The 21,483-nt window shown below is 41.9% G+C and overlaps 1 protein-coding gene across 3 annotated transcripts in view; it reads left to right on the top strand.

Annotated features, from left to right (window-relative positions):
- The window catches only part of MXD4 (MAX dimerization protein 4), a 38,697-nt gene extending 17,649 nt beyond the window's left edge, over positions 1–21,048 (top strand). For all 3 annotated transcript variants that reach the window (XM_039723825.1, XM_039723827.1, XM_039723826.1), the window contains exons 4-6: positions 14,052–14,166; positions 17,187–17,346; positions 18,232–21,048. In XM_039723825.1, the coding sequence (XP_039579759.1) occupies positions 14,052–14,166; positions 17,187–17,346; positions 18,232–18,380 (424 nt within the window). In that variant the 3' untranslated portion in view covers positions 18,381–21,048. The remainder of the gene's footprint in view (positions 1–14,051; positions 14,167–17,186; positions 17,347–18,231) is intronic.
- The last annotated feature ends 435 nt before the right edge of the window (positions 21,049–21,483 follow it).

The raw sequence follows: 21,483 nt of genomic DNA, 5'->3' as shown, positions 1-21,483 counted from the left end.
CGTGCTCCTTTTCCCTCGTGGTCTCTGTCAGCAGACACTTGTGCTTAGATTTACTGCACAGAATTCCTTTGCAGGTCAAGTAATTTTTAATCTGTGTTTTTTCCCCTTGGTACACTGGCAGACTGTGGGCCCAGCTCTGCCTCATGCCCAGGGAATTTCAGTAGGAGCTGTGTCTGCCTGCAGGCTGAAACCTGCATCACATCTGGGCAGCTGCAGAGGATGCAGAAAAGGTTCCAGAAACTGTGCTAAGCATGAGCATTTAGACAGCAGATCATAAATGTGAAAAAGCATAATGCTGTTCCTTCACAGAAGTTAAACTTGGGCCTTTTTGGGAAAAACTAAACCAAAACCAACTTCCCCCCATCCCCTTCCTTGTGCATGGGATCCAGTTGAAAACAGACTCCTCTTGTCCTAAAGAACTGTGCATTCCACAAGAATGGCAAGATAGTCCTTCTACCCACCCTTCCCTGGGTTTGGAAGGAGAGAGTTGTTTTGGGACTTTGATAGAGTGTTGTCTTTTGAGATGGAAATATGTATTCTGAGCTATGTACACATCCTTCTAGGTCAGAGCAGAGTGACAGGACTTGTCAAAGGATGTCAATTGGCTAATATTATTGTTTAATGGTAGTTTATGTTGCACAAGCCTTTTTCTACACAAATTAGTGTGACTAATTTAGTAGCGCGTGGAGATTGGCACAGGCAGCACAGCAGAGGTGTGGGCTTGGATGTATGTACATGAGGTCATGTTGCAATCTGACTTGAAAAACTAATAACTCTGGTTGCAGGCTACATGCCCTACATGAAGAAAGCCTTTATTCGGTTCTACCTTATTGCAACAAAGCAGATTTGTGTAACAGTCAAAGACTACATCTGAAGGTGGTAAAACGCCTGTAAAAGGCTGGAGTAGTGGTGGTGAGTCCTCTCCTCCCAGCTGCCTCCCTGGGATTGATGCCTAACAGATTTATCTGCTTTTCTTTCCTTGATGGTTCAATTTGGGTAACTAAATGAAGATACAAGGTGCTAAATAAGGGGCCTGCCTGGCATGTAATTGCTGCCAGGACTCAGCAGCTCCTATTGAAGTTAGGAATACCATCAGTGTTTGCAAATACCAGCTGCACAGACACTCTGTGTCTTACATAGCACATTAGCTGGTATTTACAAAACATAAAGGTAGCAAACCCTGTAATTCCCCAAGAAAGCTGACTTAATCCCGATTGGTAAGTGCTGTTGTGTTGACTGCTGCAGTGAACAACATGGGTGGAGCAAATAATTTCTGCTAGGGAAATTTGGGAGCTTGTTGTGTATGTTTGCTAGAAGCAGTTATTGGGTGTAGGTGCTAAGAGGTGTTTTAAATAGACTGTTGGGTGTCTTGGTTCCCACTGCCTGACTTTACATACTCACATGGCAAGTGAGTCCAAACTTCTGGCGCTTCCTTCCATTGCCATGTAACCTCAGGACACTGCACTTAAGAAATCTGAGCTGAGTTTTGCAGGGAAAAAAGAAGGAGGGACGGGGGGCACAGTTTTGAAAGATGTTCCGTACCTTATCATCCCCAGGTAGATCATTTTCAGATTCTGCTCAACTGCACCTTATCTGGCTCAGACACAACTAGTTTTGTACTGCAGTGGAAAGGGAAGTAGGTGGGAAATTAAATTATAAACAAGGCACTACTGGTGGTATGGCAAGTTATATCTGAACTTGGAGGCTGGACTGTCAGATATCTGCAAGTCTCCACTGTCCCTTGATGCCAGATTTTTTCTTTTTTTGTTTTTTGGGCAGAGGGGGTGGCAGCAGAAATAGGTGTTATTCAGCTTTTAATTCACCTGAAAGTAAAAGTACCCATTGCAGCCTTGGAAGTGACCATCTTTAATTACAGTCAGTGCATTTAATCCTGCCCCTAAATTTGTTTATACATACACCTCACTGTCTTCCATTCACCTCTAATTACAAGGTTTAAATGAGGGAGTTGGAGACATACAGCAAGACATTTGGGGACATGTATTCTTAATTACTTCAGTGTGATTTCTTTTCTTCTCTTCCTTTGTTGTTCTCACTTGGGGTCTGAACCAGCCTTCAGCTGGCTGGAACAGGCACCCTGCTGTTGTCCCAGGGCACCTCAGCTGTCTCACTGGAACACACCTCAAGTATCTGCACTTGTTGGTAAAAGCAACACCCACCACTTCCTTCCCCAATAAAGTCAATTCATTTGTGCATGCTCAAGCTGCCATCATTAGCTGCTCCCTCTAAGATGGCTACGAGGCTTTGGTAGGTGCATGTGCAGAGGAAGTAATAGCAGAAGCAAAAATGAAAGTAACACATAACACTAAATATCTCTTTCTGATAGTTTCCTGATCAGAGCTTAAAACTTCCTACCACTGTGAAGGAGCAAGTAATTGTTTAGGTGCTGAAGTGGAGACAGAGTTGCCTTAACTCTGATGGGTTTTAAAATTGCTGTCTTTCTTCCAATGCCTTGTGCACTGGGAGCGTGGAGTCCCTACAGCATTTGTCAGGCTGCTTAAACTGAATACTTGGTATTTGGATATCAAGGTACAATAGACAATAAAGCCTCAGTCACAGGTATCAGGTATTGCAAATATTAATGCTTCACACTCATTTAAGTTGATGCAGGAAAAGGCTGCTTAATCCTGGCTGTCTGCTATCCCTAGGCCTTGTGCTCAGTGTGTGACAGCAATGCATGTTTTTAATTTAGCTAAAATAATTCAACTTGACTTGTCTCTCCTTTAATTTGGCATCACACGGTGGTATTAAAAAAAAATAAATCTTGAACACATTTCTCCCCTCATTTGACATATGTACAAAATAACTAGGTCTATAGGGAGGTTTAAAATTAGGCAGAAAAAGCTCACTAGGCCCAGTAGTGTGCTCTCTTGGCTTAGTGCTGTGCTGCAGCTCAACTTCTCTAGGCTTATTTAAGCATTGTAGTCTCCCCCACACTTTTTTTTAAGATCCTTCCTGTTGGCAGCTGTCCTGAGACACGATGTTCTTGCTTAGCATTTTGATGTGGGGAAACAGTCTGATAATTAAAGCCGGTTTCAAGCCATGAGCTGATTTGTAAGCAGTGACTTGCTCTGGGGTGTCAGTCGATAAACGTGTAGCTCATGTGCACAGAGCTGAGCTGCACCTTGCTCCTGAAGCCCCACGTGAGAGGCACATGGAGTTCCCAGGAGCCACTTCTGGGGGAGACAGACTGCATCCTCTCCAGCCACCTGGTGGTGGATGGTTAATTTGTGAGAAATTATCACTATCATCCTGTTCCCCTCTGTGTGTAAACCCAGTGCAAACCTGTTGTTGTTACACAGCTTTTCCTTGTTTAGATGAATGTCATTTTCTTTAACCCACTCTGCAGTCCTTGACAAACTCCTTACAAGAGTACTGTGACAGGTGGTGAAAGCCAACACACCTGCAGGTCTGCAGACTCACACCATGGCTTTGGATGTGCTGCGCAAATTTGCTTTGTGGTGCTCCACTGCCAGCAAAAGCCAAAGTTTTACTGCTGCACATCTTAACCCACTGCTGGTTCCATGGGCAGTGTGTGAGTCCGTGTGAGCCTCCATGTCACATCAAGTGGGAATTACAACTGCTTGATCCTGTAATGGCATGATCTTGTGGCAGCACTTTCCTTATCTAATTGGGTCTGACACTATTCTGAAGTAGCAGACAAACTTGAGTCTCCCTGCAGTGTAATCTAAGAAACTTGAGTGCCAGTAAGACAGATGGGTTTGAGAGGTCTAATTTAGGAGGACTACTAAATTGCAGTGTGCACATTTTAATGTGCAAAACAAATGGGTGGCTGGCTGAACAAAGTATTAAATAAGTTTATTAAAAGCATGGCTGACTAGATTTTTTGACTCTGTTTTCAGTATGTACAATGGTATTTCCATCATTCATGTATTTCTCTACCAGGCACTGGATTAGGTAGGTACTGTGTGATGCTGAGCTCGTGGTACCAGGTGACACCTCCCTCACTATTGCTTAAAAGTGTTAGAGAGGTAAATGCTAAAGACAATCAGTAGATAACAGGGCTAAAAATAGAAGACACCTGAAAAAGAAGTTCCTTTTCTGTAGCTCTAAGAATTGCTCCTATTTGTCTGACATTGACTTTGAAGGTTTAAAATACAGAAAACTGTTCTTTATAGATGAGCACAACCTGAAGGCTGAAATGCTAAAATATAGGTTGGAATCTCCTTTTTTTCCCCTTTTTGCAGAAGAAAAGAAGTCCATACAAGGGCAAAAACATACTGCAATGAGTTTCAGCTGTTTGCATAATGTTTGATTTCTGTTGCCTCAGGTTCTTGCAAGGTCAGAGATTTATTGCCTATGGTCAAAGGATGTAGAATCTCATACATGTAAATTTATGATGGATACCATCCAGGAAAGACAAATGATATCCAGCTGCCATTACTTTTGCTTGTGATGCTTTTGAGAATCCCTGTATAGCTTGTAAATTCCTGTTGACATTTCCCATGAAGTACATCTCAGATTTCTGGGTGTTGCTGTTAGTTATTGCCGAGATCCAAGAACAATGAAGGGCTTTTAAACCTTTCATGGCTGCTCTTCAAATAAGAGCAGCTTAAGACAGTGGGATGGCTGAAGCTGTGAGGAAAAGCCTGCCTGCAGGGAGGAGTCTAGAAAAAACCAAGGAGAGGAGATGAGAGTGGTCAGATGATGGTCCCGCAGCTCTTAGTGCCGCAGAGGCTCAGGCTCTGGTTCCCCAGTGGGTCAGACAGGTACCAGTCAGAGCTGCTGGTGCTCCCTCTGCCCTGGAGTCCTTGCTGAGGTGGCCCTGCCTTGCCAAGTGCTGCTCTGAGCCCCTCCTGCGCCGCTCTGTGGGGACGTGGGCGCGCGTGCCCCGTCGTGTGACACGGCTCTGTCACACCTCGCGCACTCCTGACAGCTCATGCTCACTTTGCAGGCAGCAGAGCTCCAGTGGGAGAAGGCTGGGCAGCAGTACAGCACAGGCACTGTGCCACAGGGCTTTTGTTTCTTCTGGTGGCCCAAGTCAGGTGTGACTCTGGGGTGCTCATCAGTCTGTGTGCTGCTGCTGCTGGTGGGTTCCTGAAGGGACAGCACTGGGCAGTCTGGAGGCACCAGCTGCTGAGGCTCTGCTCAGGGCTCTGGTGCTGCTGTTGTCCACATTGCTTTGCAGGGTCATTCCAGCCCGAAGCAAGCCTTGGAAGCTGCTGTCGTAGCTGATGTCCCCAGCTTATAGCAGCACATGGGTAACCACAGCTCACCTTCTGGTGGGAACCAGAGCATAAAGTGCATCAAAGTCTCCTTGTGGAAATTTGGAGAGATGAGGAGATGTTGATGTAGCCCCATGCTTGTAACTTAGGACAGGCAACTGTCACTGCATTCAGCAAGGAGCTACTGAGGGATGGGTAATGGTGGGAGAGAAAAAGGAGGTGACATGGGCAGCAAAGTCTGCCAGGTAATTCCCTCTTTTAGGAGTCAGCAGGTTCCCTCTCACAGACCAGCTACTACCTGTTCCCAGTTTGCATCCCAGCTGGCTTTCTGTGCACTGCTGCCAAGAGGCTTAACTGGCCAAAAATGCATGCATTTGTGGCACTGCAGATGCTTCCATTAACTAATGTGTACTGAAAGATGCAGGAGTAAGTTCTGGTTCCATGTATGTGTTCTAAAACAAGTGGCATCTTTTGGAAGGTGAAAAAGTAAAGGTCAAGTGGAGCCTGGACTCAGCTAGTGGGCTGAAGTGGCACTAAGGGAAAGTAAATAAAATGCACTGTAACTGCTGGAGTGTGCATTTAGATATAGTGTAAAAGAACCAAAATATTTTTCAGAGTGATAAAATGTGCAAAACATGGAAATCACAGGCTGTGTTAACAGGCAGAACAGGTTTTCTTCTATTGCCTTAGCATTAGGAACTGACATTGCTGAGCAGTATTCGTGTGAAAACTTGCAGGTAAGTCCAGAGCAGCACTGACTCTCTGAAAGCTTGTGATGGTAAGGGGCACTTGCAGCAGTTGTTATCCCATGTTTGGACACTTCCAAGGTGGCTGCTTTCAATTCAACAGAGCAGATGCACACAAGTATTCAGCATGCTGGAAATGCATATTGAGGGTGAAACTCCCAGTTAATACCACAGTAAATAAAGAGGGTGGTTGCAGGGCTGTTGCATTTAATTCACTAACAATCACTGCAATTAGGCACTTGCTGCTCTTTCTCCCTTTCAGTTTCCATGTGGACTTTACTGCTGAATTTAGTTGCAGAGGCCCTATGAGGTGTTAGACACAGACTGAAAATGCCATGGATGAATCTCCACCAGTGGGCAAACTTCAGCACCTGTTTTTACCATGAAAAAGACCCTCAGCTTCCTGGTGTTTGGTTTATCTTTCCTTGGATAATAAAAAGCCAAGAGGTTTGCTGTAAGAGCAAGACTGCATTTTCTGGGTTTGACTCCAAGGCACTCAGCTGTGAGCAAGCTTTTCACACATCTTGGAGCAATCTGCACACTGGGTGCCTTGCTATGGTACAGTGCTTTAATACTAAGAGGTTTTCTTTCCTTTTCACTAAAGCATATTTGTTGTGTAGTCAAAATAGATTGTGCAGCTCGAGTGTGAGTTAGAGCATCCTGTAGAAAAATAGAAGTATTTGAGGTATCCTTTGAAGAGGAGAAAGTATTAAAAGTGTTTCTGAGTGAAATAAATCTGAAAGAAACAGGATTTTTTATTGCAGTGGAGGGTCGGGTCATTGTCTTCCATTATGTTTAATATTTTGCTGGAGATATGCTAAATACTGTCTGAATCATTAATAAATAGGTTTCTTTAGAACCATTTATCTGATTGAATTTCTGTGATTTCGTAAGCTGGAAGCTTATAAATAATCTCTTTAAATGCCTTTGTAAACAAATGTGTTTTAATTAGTACAGTCATCTTTGGTAGGTTACAAAAAGTCTTGTAGAGATGTAAATATGTAATTCCTGACACTTTAATAAAAGTGTTAGCTTAAAGAGGAGCAAGGCAAGTCTGCTTGAGTACCAGCTTCTAGTAAGCAGAGTTGGGTATATAATTACATGATTACCAACATTGCATATGTGGCCATGATATCCAGGACTACACAAAATAATATGAATATATTAAATTTTCATTAAAACAATTTGCAGCAAAATTCTGTTACCACTTTAGGGTGTGACTGTGCACAGAATAAAAAGAGCTGCAGCCCTTCAAAGATGTTGCCTTGTTGTGTCAAGCTCCAGTAAGAAGGGATTGAAGCTGGTATCAGGAGGCAGGCAGAGTTTCTCACCCTCGTTTTACCTTGGTGGCAGGTGAGCCCTGAAGTCACACTGGGGAAGTTTTTACTGCAACATTTCTGCATTTTTAAAAAACTTTGAAATAATGGTGTTTATGAGTAATGATGCTGTCAGTGTTCATCCTGACCCAGTGCATGTCACAAAGTATCCTGAGCTTCTCTTTGCTGATTCTGTCTAAAACTCGAGTGTTCCCTGTACGCAGGTATTTGCATTTCATAAATAAATCTGTGAAGAGTCTTCCTGTAAAAACACGACTGTCTTACAATTGCAGTTAGCTCACTTCTGTATTTTATGCTGAATTTCATGTGTCGCAGGGAGATAAAATCACCTTGCTTTAAGGAGGGAGCACAACCGTTAGTTCACTGCTGGAGTCTGTGACCCAGAGTTGTGGTCTTGGGCCAGACTGTTCTGGTTCATAGTGTGTCTGGATAACATTTGACTCCAGAAGTGAATTTTTGGTGCAGAGATTCTTCTCTGACGTTACCCTATGCACATTATTAAGCCAGATTACACAGTCCTTATGCAACAATGAAAAATTAGTAACTGCTCTATATTTAAACCTTTGTGTATTAACTTCATTGCACAGGATAGGTTTGAATGTGGAAAAAGAAGTGAAACATTAGAGAAAGAATCTGAAATGCTTAGGTAACTCTGTCCAGTTTGTAATAATGTATCTTCTAGTTTAATTTCAAATATCTTTCCATTCTTTGAAGTGGAGGTTTAGTTTTGTTATGTTTGTACTGAATTTGTCTTGTGATAGGGTCTAATGCTGTCTGATTTTTGGACCAAAATGATTACTGTACAGAAGTGACACATTTTTAATTTTTATATCTATTTCAAATCTATTGGTTATTCTCACTGGTGTGGCTTGTATGAGTTTGATCTATAGTGTCCTTTTATTTTCAGAAGAGCACCAAACAAATATATCCAGCAGTTGATTCGAGGGTATGCCAACTTCCTGTATAGAGAGCTGGTTTATTGGAGTAAATTGGAACATCTGAAACACAGACACAGGTTCAGTCACACAAGTGTTTTTAGCACTGAGGTGCCCTACAGGAAGCACAGTTAGGGCCTGCTTGTGAGGCCAGCATTGTTTCATGCCTGCTTCAGTGGTGCACTGTGGTGTGTGAGAGGTACGATGGGCTGTGCATGTGGAAGCAGCATCGTGTATAACCCTGCCAACTGCTGCAGCCAGCATGAAGGGAAAATCAGGGCATGCAGCGTGGGAATACAGACATTTAGTGGCTTTTTGGCCATTTCCTAACCTTCCAGATCCTTCCTCCATCAGCTGGAGATGCTGTGTATCTAAGATGCCAGTATGGCCAGGACAGGTCTTTTGCCAGACTGGGCAATCTGCTAGGAGCAGGTGTGGAGCAGACAGAACTGTTCTGGGATTCCCACAGGATGACAGACTGCTGATAGAGTTGCTCCTTCCTTTCCACAGCCAGCTGTGGGTGAGCAGAGAATGGGTACATGTGAGAGTCATTCTTGTGCCCCGCGGGGGCAGTGGAGTGAGACCTGGAGGATGTGCAAGGTGAACACTTGTCATCAATTTGACTTCTCTGGAGTGAGCTTTATGCTCTTGCTCACAATTGTTCAGAAATAGATGAGCATGGCCCTTCTGACACTTTCAGCAAGTGACCTCTGGCAGTCAGGAACACGATGCCAGCAGTGGGAACTGTTTATCTTTGGATGCAGCTTCCAGGAAATGCCCACCCTGTGCTACCTACCATGAGCACGTGGAGGGCTGTTGGAAGTTTGTGTGCAGGGAGTGCCCAGCTGGGGTGGCAGGATGGACAGGCACACATTTCACAGGAACTCAGTAATGTCACCCTGCATCATGAGTGTCTGTGGCCATTTAATGTCACCAGGGCCTGGCTGAGGCATGCCATGGCAAGGACTGAGCAGCTCCTTTGGGATATGCACCTTGCCTTTGCAGCTGGCTTTGTGCAGCTCAGTGGCCTCTAAATAAAGCCTGTAGATTTATACTTGAATGGTTTAGGAAACACACCTTTGCTGCTGTCAGAAAACTGTGCAACTGCTGCTTGAGCAGCTCTCTGCTGTCTGGCTGGCTGCAGGCCATTTCTCTCTGCTGTGCTGGACCTGACAAAGCCCTGGAGAGCCCCTGTGGAAAGGCTGCAGTGGATCAGGCCACTCCACAAACCTACCAGCAGTCTGCCAACCAGAGTGGCACAAGTTTAAGCCACACAGCTGGGCATGTGTTGCTGGTACATGAATGGGAACAATCTTGTGAGTCAAATGCTAAGGGGTTAGCAAACCCAAGGCAATCTTGGGTTTACATGTTCATGGACATGGATGTGTGTCTGTGAATGTTTATGGCTCTGTCTGGGTAAATCTTTAAGAACCTCCAAGGATTGCCTTTCTGGGCAACCTATTCTGGTTGCTCACCACTGTCCCAATAAAAAATTTGTTTCCCAATGTCCACCCTGAACCTCTGAATCCACTGCCATTGCCTTTGGTTGTATTATTTAGCCCTACAGAGAAGTATTTTGTTCCCATTGCAACCGCCTGTCAAGTAGTTGTAGGAATTTCTTGGAGTTGTTGCAGTTTCCTTGGAATGAAGATTATCCAGGGTGAACAATGGACTTTCTTGTTTCTTTATTTTTTTTCTGCATCTTAGTATTCCATTTCTTGGTGTGCTGCTTGGATTTCCCTCTGGGATTTCGTATATGCAGCAAAGCTTATTGGCTATTATTTAATAGACTCATTTAACACAATTATGAAATTGATTAGGGTCAAAGATCTTAATATACCTTTGTATGGCAACCCTTTCTTTGAGAAGTGATGAACCTGCCTTTTCACAGCCAAACACTTGAGCAAACTGGAGTGTCCAAGGACTAGAGTCAGTGAGTGGTCTTCCTGTGATGGTCTTCTGGTGGATGTCCTTGTTCTATAGGAAAAGCATTAATATCACCTTTTTGCTGCTTTTCCCTCCATGCTGTGGGCTCCAGGGTTCATTGTGCCATGGGCTCTGGAAGCCCTGCCTCTACTGCCCATCATGGCTTACGTGGATTCAAAACCAGTTTAAGGCAGTTCCTGCTGGTAGCCTTTGGGTCAGATGGCAGCAGGTGGCTTTGTCCTCTGTGTGAATGTGAGGAACCACCAGACAGCTGCTAGACATGGCCCCTGCCCTGGAATGCTGACCAGCCTGGGCTTATCAAGCATTAGAAAGCTGTAAAGCAGACTGAGAGGACCCTGCTGTGAACCTGCTTAGGGAGAAACACTGGGGTCTTGAACATCTGAAAGCCCTTTATCATCTGGCACAAAGGACAGGGTGATAAATCAGACACCCATGCACCTCTCCATATGTGGGGCTGCACCCAAAACAGAGAGCTGCAGGCTTGATTTGGATTTTGGGTGGCATTTTTTAGATCCCTGCCTTCCCAGATGAAATCAGTATCAGTGATGAGGGGGATATTTCTGTGCATCCCCCTGAGATGAGGAAATTGCCCTTTTCTGTCAGCTCTGGTGTCCAGGCCTGATACCACACTGGGGTTGGAAGCTGGAGCAGAGCATAATTAGCCAACTTCAACCATGTTTCATGCACAGAGACTGTTACCCTGTTGCTCTGACAGGCTGCTTTTTTTTTTCCCCTTTTTGTTATTTTTTTAGGTGGAATTTAAGGCGTGAGCTGCAAAACACAAAGCAGCTCTGGCTGTGATTACCTCTGTGAGTGCCTTTCCCTCCTCCTGTGGTCACAGGCAGCCGAGGAAAAGCAAAAGCTGTCAGGTCCCTGCAGAAAAAGAGAGAAATTAGTGCTGGCAGAGTCTGTACAAGACAACTTATCTGCTGTGAAGTTTGAGTCCCTTGTTCCTGCTGGTGTGATCTGTTAACGTAACATGCCTGAAATGTTTTCTTACATTCTTACAGTTTTTTCTAAGACATGCAAGATGAAAAATGTGGGGATATTTACTCCAGTACTAGAGGAGTTGTGGTGGGCTGGTCTTCTTTTTGTGCATTCACAATCTATGATATTGATTATAATATACAAATTAGTCACATAAATATGTCTGCATTTATGTAAAGATCTATGTAAAGCTTATGCTTTAAAATCTGTAATGGATTCATAGGTGTTGAGTAATTAGATGAAACAAAAACTCCTTTTAAGAAAAAAAAAAAAAGTGAAGTTAGAGGAGGTCTTTCAGCAAGTTTATTACATTTACTGCTGAGGTGTTGAGTAATTAGATGAAACAAAAACTCCTTTTAAGAAAAAAAAAAGTGAAGTTAGAGGAGGTTTTTCAGCAAGTTTATTACATTTACTGCTATCAATATCAGCTGGTAGTACTGAAAAAGCCTTAAAGCAGTTTTGTTCATATTCAGCCCTTTTAATTCTTCTCACTGGTCACTTGAAAATACTCTTCTTAGATGCAGTCCCATGTTCTTTATGGCACTTCTGTAAAGTCCTGCCCTACTGGGCTGGCAGGTAACATAAAAGAGTTTGTGCTTTAAAAAGGCACACAGCCATGCCCCTGATATTTCTGTGAACTCCCCAGTTGATGGCAAGGAAGTGCACTAAAGCCTTGCTTTCTTCTCCCTGTGGTAAGCAGACTTTCCTTAAATAGCAAGAGGTGGATAAGTTTAGTATGTAGTCTGGTTTCATTAGTGTTTTCCAGAATTAATACTAAATAAATCTCAATCAACAGTTCTGTATATTCCTTATCAGACTTCTAATGGCTCCAAGTATATTGCTCATTGCATTTCTAGGTGTTTACCTCTCTATTTACTGTTTAATACCATCTTTCTCCTCTCCCTTCCTATATGCTCCTTCATCTTCACTCCCCACTTTCTTGTCATCAGTCCAAGTACAGTTGCATCCAGGTTGGGCTGAGTGAAACAGACTCATGTAGGTATGTTAGAGGCCGTCTAGAAAACAAGAAGATTATTTGAATTTAGTCCCTGACACAAGGTTTTGTATTTAAAATGCAACTCCCCCAGGTAGTTGTTAGAGATTGCAGATGCAGAAATAAAAATTTGCTTTGTTAAGATTTTCTGTATAAATATCAGTAGTCCCTAATTTGGGTATTTCACTATTTTAAAGATTAATATCCCAGTTTAAGGTAGCAGCCTGGTGATCTGACTGGGCTATTTTTGTGAATACTTTGGTCAGCTTTGTTGGTACTGTTTAAATAAAAGCATTTAGATGCTTAAGTTTAGAACCTTGTACTTAAAATCAAACCCCAGACCTAAACAAGAAGTCTGTCATCAATCACATTTTTTACCAAAAATCCTTTTTCCCTAAGTGTCTTGAAGAAAAAAATTAAAAGTTTATGGAAATGCTTTGTGGTTTCTTAGCTAGTACACTGCTGATTTATAGGCAGACAGAACTAAATGTGTGAGTATGTAGTCATTACTGTTCTGTATTAGTTCTGTTTTGCTTTGGGTTTTTTCACCATTAATTCTCAGGTTGTTTCCACATTGCACTAGTCATTCCAATTACAAATGCTTAATTTGTCATTTGGTGCATATTAAAGCCTGCTGAAGAGTGTTTGTGCCCCAGAGTGTTTGTCCATTTCACACACTGATGCAGGACTGTGGTTCTGAGCTCATTGTTCAAAAGAAAGTTCCTTCTTGACCAGAAGTGTTGAGTTCCCTGCAGTGTTTGTTTCCTTCATGCAGCATCGAGCAAATTTGAAAAAGATGATTATTCACCTCACACTTGGGATCTGCTTCAGTTCCTCTCATGGCTGTGAGGGCAGTGTCAGCTCCAGGTCATGGCTTTGCTCAGCCTGTCACAGGCTGGCAGAAAGGAGGATAGCAGTTACTCATGGAAGCACTTCCACATCCATTTCTCATTGCAGAACCGTGTGGATTCCTCTTCAAGGGCTGTGAATTAAAACCAGGAGAGATTTTCTTCAGGATGTAACTGCAGAAACACACTCCCATGCAGTTCTTTGGTTGGCCACTGCCTTGTTTTGGATAGGTCAAGCAACTCTTTCATGGACTGTTGTATTGCCAGCTGCTTTCTAGTTGGAAAACATTTGCAGAAATAGTTCTTTCTTCCTCATCGTTTTACTGATAGATATGGCAGTAGTACAGGAGAGGTTGTTGAAAGCAGCAATAGTGATACTTGCAAAGGAATAACAGAGAAAGCAGGAGCCTGTTGTTGAGGAATATGGCTGGAAATGTTTCTTCTTGTGTTTATAATAAACACAGTGCAGTGTGAGGAAGAATGTCTCCTTCTGGGAGGACTGTGGGTCAGTAGAAGGGAGGAGAAGGGCATCAGGACCTCCCTGTGGAGGAAACCATGGCTGGAAACAGCTCTGAGCTGTGAAGAGCTGCCTGGATGCCCTTGGCTTGCATAGCTGGAGTGTCTCCTATTGCAGCAGGCAGGGATAGGAATGGGGAGAGGGGGATCAGGGTCTGCAGCTCTGTCTGTGCCTGCAGAAATCACTGCTTTGGAGCAAAATCCCAGGTTTTTGGCCTTACCCTGCCACAGGTTGAGTGTGCAGCCTTGCCTGGATGTCTCAGATGTCTGAGCATACTCCCTTTTGGCTAAGATGGGACTGAGCAGGCTGAGCAAACTGCTCTGACATACAGGTATGAGCCTCCTGTCTGCGTGTGCCAAGCAGCGGTACTGCATTTCAAGTGACCTTTCGGTCTGAAACTTTGCCAAAGGGAGGGGAAAGGAAGCCACGGTTGACTCGAGTTCTGCACAGAGATCCTGCAAACAGATGGTGTTTGCATATAGGAGATTCTGTTCGGGTGCAACTCCACTACAACTCTTGGTTTTTAATGATTGCAGGCGGGCTAAACTCCGGCTATATTTGGAACAGCTAAAACAGCTTGTGCCTCTCGGGCCGGACAGCACCAGACACACCACTCTAAGTCTGTTGAAAAGAGCTAAGATGCATATCAAGGTAAAAACACTCATCCATGTTTTTATTTCTTTCAAGGGAGAATCTTCCAGAATGTGTATCCATAGAGAGAAAACAAATTTTCGCACAAAATCCATATCCATATGTCCAGTCTTCTGGATTTGTTGGCCTTTATTACTTGCAGGGATTTCAGTCACAGTGTCAAAGTTTAGTGTTTTGCAGTTTAGCATCTCAGATATATAAAACAGTGGTTTTGTGATTTCTTAGTTGCTAACTAGTGTATTTAATGATTTACGCTATAATTTTAAAAATCTGTAAAAGCTGTTCTTTGATTAATATATTTCTTTTTAAGAAACTAGCAAAGTAGCATTGTACTGCATTTGCTAAAATGTAAGAAGCCAGATCCATTAATGATGAAAAAAAGGAATAAAAAATATCATATCAGCCTTACCCCATCAACATTTTGTTGACCAGGTTTTCGTTTAAATGAAACAAAAAATTAATTTCAATCTCCTGTTAGTTGCTGCTCCCCTTGTTACAAGTTTAAAATGAAAAACAGCCTTAAATCTTACCTATGATCCAGCAGCAGTGCAGGTTCTACATTTGCACAGGTAATTCAAAGGAAATTATTCCTCAGGCCTTCTCTCTCCAAAGACACCTTCACTCCCATTTTCACTGTCATTGTTTTCAGGGAACAGGGTTATATGCAGAAATAAGACAAAGAGGTATTCAAATGTAGAAGTTAAAGAACAGGTTTCTGCTGCTGTGTCCAGGACTGTAATTACTCATCTGGCATTTTTTCAGTGTTACAGAGAAACAGGTCAAGAAAAGTGTCAGGCAAAATTGAACACTGCCAGTAATCTTGGAATATTTTGGAGAACATCCTGCTGATGCACAGCTTTAAGATTCACTGCTGTTACAGAAGTGGGTGTAATTCATATGAAAAAATAAAGATTAATTTAAGCAAAACCATTCTTATTAACAAGTTTACAGAGCTACTTTTTCAGCACTTCTAAGCACATTTACTCCAGCTGGGCAACCCCTGTTTTTACCATTGGAGATTTTGGCCTCTTGTTTATAATTCAGGCTAACATGCATGAAAGGCACTGCATGTGGTTTTTGTCTTGGGCTGCCCCCCTATGATGGGCTTATGCATACAAATTGAAAAAGTGTTTTTACAAGTGGCGAGTGTGAGAGATTAGCCCTGTAGTTACCATTTCAGCTGCTGATAAAAAAAGCTGGGAACAGATTCTTTCCAAATCTGCCTTGCACAGCACCAAGTACTCATCTTCTGAAAACCGAAGTTTAACTTTCTTTTTAAGATTTTAACTGAACCTGCCCAAACTGGGTTAGCATTTAATTGCTGCCCTTTGCCAGGTCAGCTCCCTCCCCTGCCCTGCCAGAGCTTGCCCGTGCCTGGCTGGCATTTGGAACACAACCATTAGTTCTCAACTTTTCACACACACACACACCCCCCCCCCCCCCCCCCCCCCCCATATATTGAGATCTGCTCTGAAAGACTGGATGGTTTTGAGTCTCCTGGATATGAATCACTGAGTTCTTTCCTAAAATAGTTGTTAGAGTTCGGGATTGCAGCCAGGAAAATACAGGAAAAGGAAGTCTGATCAATTGGGCACATTTGGTTTGTTGTGTACATGGATGTACCAGCCCCTTTTCCTATTCTAACATTGTGTATCCACCTATGATGATTATCTGCAGAGTGTATTGCCTGGGAGGGGGCTTAAAATGTGGCGGAAGAAGGTGGATTTCATTGAGTCAGGAAACTGCCCCATTCAGGGGTGTCAATTATTTTTTCAAACACTTTTATTTCAGGCTTGCATGGGAACAGCAAGATCTCTGAAAGGTTTTTGCTTATTTTGCTGTGCACTGTCCCAGCCTGCTCTCCTCAGAAAACCAAGCCTAGGTTCATTCAGACAGCAGGGAGGAGACTTCAGCAGCTGCATTCACTCCCTGCACATCTCCTAAATCTCAGTGATCATGTAAACACAGCTCACAGAGAAATCTGCTCACTCTTACGAGTGCTTTTACTGCTACAACCTGTAATTTACTGCATCAGATAGATAATTTTTTATAATAAAAGGTGTTTAGATTTGTGTATCCTTCATGCTTTTAATCCCATCATACTCTTACAAATTTTTCCCTAACTATGCAGTCAGTTTTTTTAAATGGCTAGCAGTGATTTGGAGAAGGGCTCAGTTCAAATACAAAAAGGCACTTTATTCCTGTTACTGTATTTGGACCAACAGTGCAGCACATTTCACTGGGTGTGAAGCATTCTTTTTATTTGCAAAATTAATACCTGCTTTTATTCTGTCAGAGGGGAGATTTTAGGTAGATAGGTGAAGGATCCTTTCACAGGCTCTTTGCTGAGAAATTCTGAATTAATACCATTGACTTTGTAGATGATATCACAGAATTATTATACTTGCTCTGGAGAAGTACAAGGAAAAAAAAGAGAATAAAGAGGGTTGTTAGTAAATTGCTCCTTCTATATATAATTAATGCTGCTTATTGTTAATGAAGCTTTTTAAATGCTAAAATTTTCCATGGCCTGCAGTAGGAGGGATAACATTCAGAGGCTGATGATGGTTCCTTTATGGTGATAGGTGAAGTAAGAGGCTCATGTAAAGATGCATTATGTTCTCACTGAAACCTGAGCTGTGCTCGAGTTACCAAAGATGATGCTGGTTTCGCCTGAGAAAATGATTTAAATATTCTCCACAACCAAGGCAACAATAATTTGTTCTTAGCCAATGAACGTCTGCTAGTGGCAAGAGAGTCTCAGAGGGTTTTTTTAAATTATAATTTTTTTTCCCCTGTAACCATATATCTTACATTGAAACAAATTCAACCTGCTAAAATTGTACTGACCTCTACAGAATGCTAACTAAAAAAATTGAAATTTTAAATTTAATTTGAACTTTATATTAATTAATTAAAATTCTTAAATTGCTTTCAAATTGCTGTTTACAACAAAACCTTAAGTTACTTATGCTTTATGGGTACAAACTGTCAGCTGACCGTGTTTCTCTCCCTTTAAGAAATTGGAAGAACAGGACCGAAAAGCTCTAAATATTAAAGAACAATTACAGCGGGAGCACCGCTACCTCAAGCGCAGATTGGAGCAGCTATCCGTGCAGGGCATGGAGAGAATCCGCACTGACAGCATGGGATCAACAATATCCACTGACTCTGAACAAGGTAACCGAGCCACAGGGGAGTGGGGAAACCAGGAAATGCCATTTGGAACTGAAACCAAGCTTTCAACAAAACCCAGACAAAATTATAACATAATGCCATTTGAATATTAAAAAAATAAGGCATCTTTTTCACATTCTTTGAAAAATGTTTTTTTTTTCCTAATCAGTTTTGAAGCTGTTAATATTATGTGTGGTTTTAAAGCTGTTTATCCTGCATTTGTTTTTGCCAGTTTTTTTAACAATTACCATTTGATGTTTTGAATTTTTAGTTAAATTATTGGTAAGGCTGGCATAACGTTTTCTCATGGAAAAGCAAATCTTATTTGGCTTAATTCATTTGCATGAGTAAATTATTTCCACATTATTTATTGTGAAATTTTAAAACATTTTCTGTGCAACGATCACCAAGGGTTCTCTGCATTTGGTTCTCATTTAAGACAGCTTGTCAAGCTGGCTGTTGCCATTTCTTATTTTCCCATTTGGAGGATTTTCTGGGCAGAACAGTCGGGGCCCTGGGGGGTTGAGTGGTCGGTCTTGGGGCACTTACCTGGGGACAGGTGGTCCCACCATGGGCAGCCAACACCTGCATGGTTGGAATTGCCATGGACAGTGCTGCAGTACAACAACCTCTGAGGGGCAGCTTGTTTCTAAATCAGTGTCTCTGGGCAGGTTGGAGCAGTTCTGAGAAAGCATTTGTTATTATTGTCATGCAGTATATTTATGTGGCTGAGGAACGAAGGGATTTTAATTCTCAGGTGGACAAGACAATCCTTTCCTCAGGAATTACTGTGCCAGTTCTTATTTTTTTTTAATTATTGCAACTGAAGTGTGACACTGGCCCAGTTGCTAGAACTTTCTGAAAATGTGCCTTTTGTGTTTTCTTTAGAAGTAGACATTGAAGGAATGGAGTTTACTCCAGGTGAAATGGACAGTGTTGGAAGTGCCAGTGATGCTGAAGACCACTACAGTTTGCAGAGCGGTTCCAGTGACGGAGGGTACACACATTCCCGCAGACTGAATGCCAGGCTCTCATAGTGCCTGAGCGACCCGCTCGACTCAGGACCATCTGACTGAAGCACTTATATATGAATATTCCAGAGGTGTCAACTGCCACTCTTCCGGGAAACCCCAGCCACAATGCTCTGACATGGAGGTTTCTTACCCACGGTTCCCTGCACTCTAACCACAATATTAGATATTGTAAATCATGGGTTTGCTGCAGAGAACTGTGGTTAGGTACAGTTGTGACTTAAAGCTAGCTTGATGTAGCCATCCTGCAAATTAAAGGAAATAAATTATGTCGTTCCATTCAAGAAGTATTAAATTCAAACTGTTGGAAGCATGGTGTAAGGGAGTTTGACAGTTTATTTTGATTTTGCAGAAACCATTTTCAAACATGGAAGAATAAATGAAATCTACAATGTGTTAGTGATTCAGAGATACAAAAACCTAAAACTACTTTTTGTGGTATTTTTTCCTGAAAAAAACCCCAAACCCAAAACATTTTGAATGCTGTATAGTGGGCTCCATAGAGTAAATTCTTTCAGCAGTTGTTTTTTGGGTGAAGCAGGCAGATAAATCTTCAAATCTCAAATGGTCTTTAGAAAAGGTCATATTTACAAGTCACTACTGTACTTCAAAATGGGGGAAAAGCCAGCTCTAATAATGACTTCATGTGGGATGATTTCAACTTTCTTTTGCTTTTTGTATTCAATATCCAACCAGCAGCAAATCATTCTATCCATGTTAACGGGAGCAGTAGAAAGCATCATGGCAGTTTTAACCTGTTACCGTGGAATGGATGACATTTGAAGCATTTCAGTGGTTTTATGGGTTGTTGTTTCCATTTCTTTCTCTGAAGAATACAGAACTCAAGTGATCCAGTTTGTGATAGTTAATCTTTCCTTGCAAGGAAATGAAATCTCTGTTTGCTTGTATTTTTTTTTCTTCTCTTCTATTTACACATGTCAATACATTTTTATGGAAGGCATGGCTTAAAATTACAGTATTCAGCTAGAAGATAATTAATTTTTTTTCTTTTGCACACTATAATTGCATTTTCTATTCTTAAAAAAGTGCAAAAAAATTAAAATGTATGCTGTAAAACAGCAAAGTTTATTTAGTACTCATCAAGCTGTTCAGAACATATTTACCCAAATTGTAGCAATACTATGAAGATGTATTTTAATACAACTTCTGCTTAGTGAAGTCATTAGAGCTTGGCTTGCCGGGTAAGAAAAAAATGGACCAGTCTTTGCATTATCTGTTTAAAGAAGGTCTTTTAAAAAAATAAAAAAAGAAGAAAAAAAAAGAAAAAAAATTGAAAAAAAAAAAAAGAAAAAAGCTATAAACACTTTTAGGGAAGTGATTTTAGCAAGTGTAGTCTATATTTCCTGTAAGAGATTTTGTATTATATTTTCCTAAATGTTCTCATTTACTTGTATAAGGAGGGGAATGGTACAGACCCAGACCAGAGTCTCAGGGACTCTTCACCTTTGTCATATTGTGCCTTGGTGACCATTTATGTATGCCTCTCCTTCTCATTGTTTAAAGGACAACTAAGCTTTGTTTCAAGACCCTCTGTTCAAATGGTCAGTTGTCCACCTTCTTACGGATGAAGCAGAGAGGTGTATTTATATCTTCACCCTCTCACAACTGATTCAGTGTGGCTTTAAGTAAAATCATGAAATTAGGTTTCGGTGCGAGGGTTAATTGTCTTTGTATGAGCCCTCCCTTGGATTCTTCAGCACCCAAATCTATTTTTTGTTAGCTTATAAAGTCAGGGTCTCTGTGAGACCAGCGCTCAGTGGCTTGGGAAACACAAATGTACTGTGTAAGGCTATGGGATGTCCAAGTGTGGTGCCATTTTTAGCATTCAGATACAAGACCTCATGACAGACTGACCATAATGATCAAAAGCAAAGGTTCAGTTGTTCTTTCAACATCTGACATACGTGTCCTCCCTTTGGCTCTTACAACACGGAGTAGAAATATGAATACATTTTGTGGCAGCTTACAGATCCTTGTTTGCACTCTCGCTTACTGCTTGGAACTTGCCAACAAGGAAACGTATACATTTAATTTACATAACCTAATGGATGGCCACCCCTACTTTGGCTCTGGGGAGGGGCCTAAGGTTATCAACTCTGGCAGCTGAATAAGAAAACAATTAACCTTTTCTGTGATGCAGGTTTTGGTATTACATTCTGTACACCTTGCATATTACTAAAATCCTCATTGTTGGGGAAAGCACACAGCAATATACTCATTGTGTGTAGCTGACAAGCAGCAGAAATTACTAGCTCCTTTGGTGCATATGTAACTAATTTCCAAATCATGGAAAAAAAAATAAGAGTTTACTTTAACACACGACTGTTAACAGGAAAAAAAAACAAAAAAAAGAGGCTAGTATATTGTTGCTGTTCATTTATTATATAATGAACACATTCATGGATTGTAAAGTGTTTCCTTTCATGACAAGCAGCTCTTGCACAGAACCTCCTAATGAAAAGAGATTTGAAACTTACAGAAGGAAAAACAAGACTTTAAATTGAACATTATTGTACCTTAGGTCAACCTGAAATTTTCCTTTTAAAGATGAATGTGCTAACTTAATGAGTTCTTCCACGCTGGGTATCCATGGCTTTGTAGATCTTATATTTTCAATAAAAATTACTCGAATAATCTTGAGTGGAAATAAAAAGGGTTTATTTGTTTTTACTTTTTCAGTTGTTACAGCTGGGAGCTATTAACGCTGGTAAAGGAAAATGACACCATACTGCCTGTGTCATTCTCCCTGGAGCACAGCCCAATTTAAGGTGGAATTTTCAGGCACAGCCCCTGGACAGCAGCAGCCCCGTTAGAGGCGATGGCACAGCAGTTCCTAGGGTCAGGTTTGGGTGCTGGCCTGTCCCCCAGCAGAGCTGCAGTCACTGGGGACAGTCAGGGCTCTGATGTTCTTTCAGGTTCTGCTGCTGAGCAGCCAGCGCAGCACTGCCTGTGGCCACAGCATCTTGGGATGCAAACAGTGTTATTTTTATTCTTTTTTCTCACCTGGACACTTGTGTGTGTGCACGAGTGTACCTGTGCCCACATGGGACTGCAAAAAGCAAACTGTTTGCTGCAAGATTAAATCCTG

The sequence above is a fragment of the Passer montanus genome, unplaced genomic scaffold (genome assembly GCF_014805655.1).
Source record: "Passer montanus isolate IOZ18808 unplaced genomic scaffold, ASM1480565v1 scaffold51, whole genome shotgun sequence".
Lineage (NCBI taxonomy): Eukaryota > Metazoa > Chordata > Aves > Passeriformes > Passeridae > Passer > Passer montanus.
This window is presented reverse-complemented; position numbering and strand designations above follow the sequence as displayed.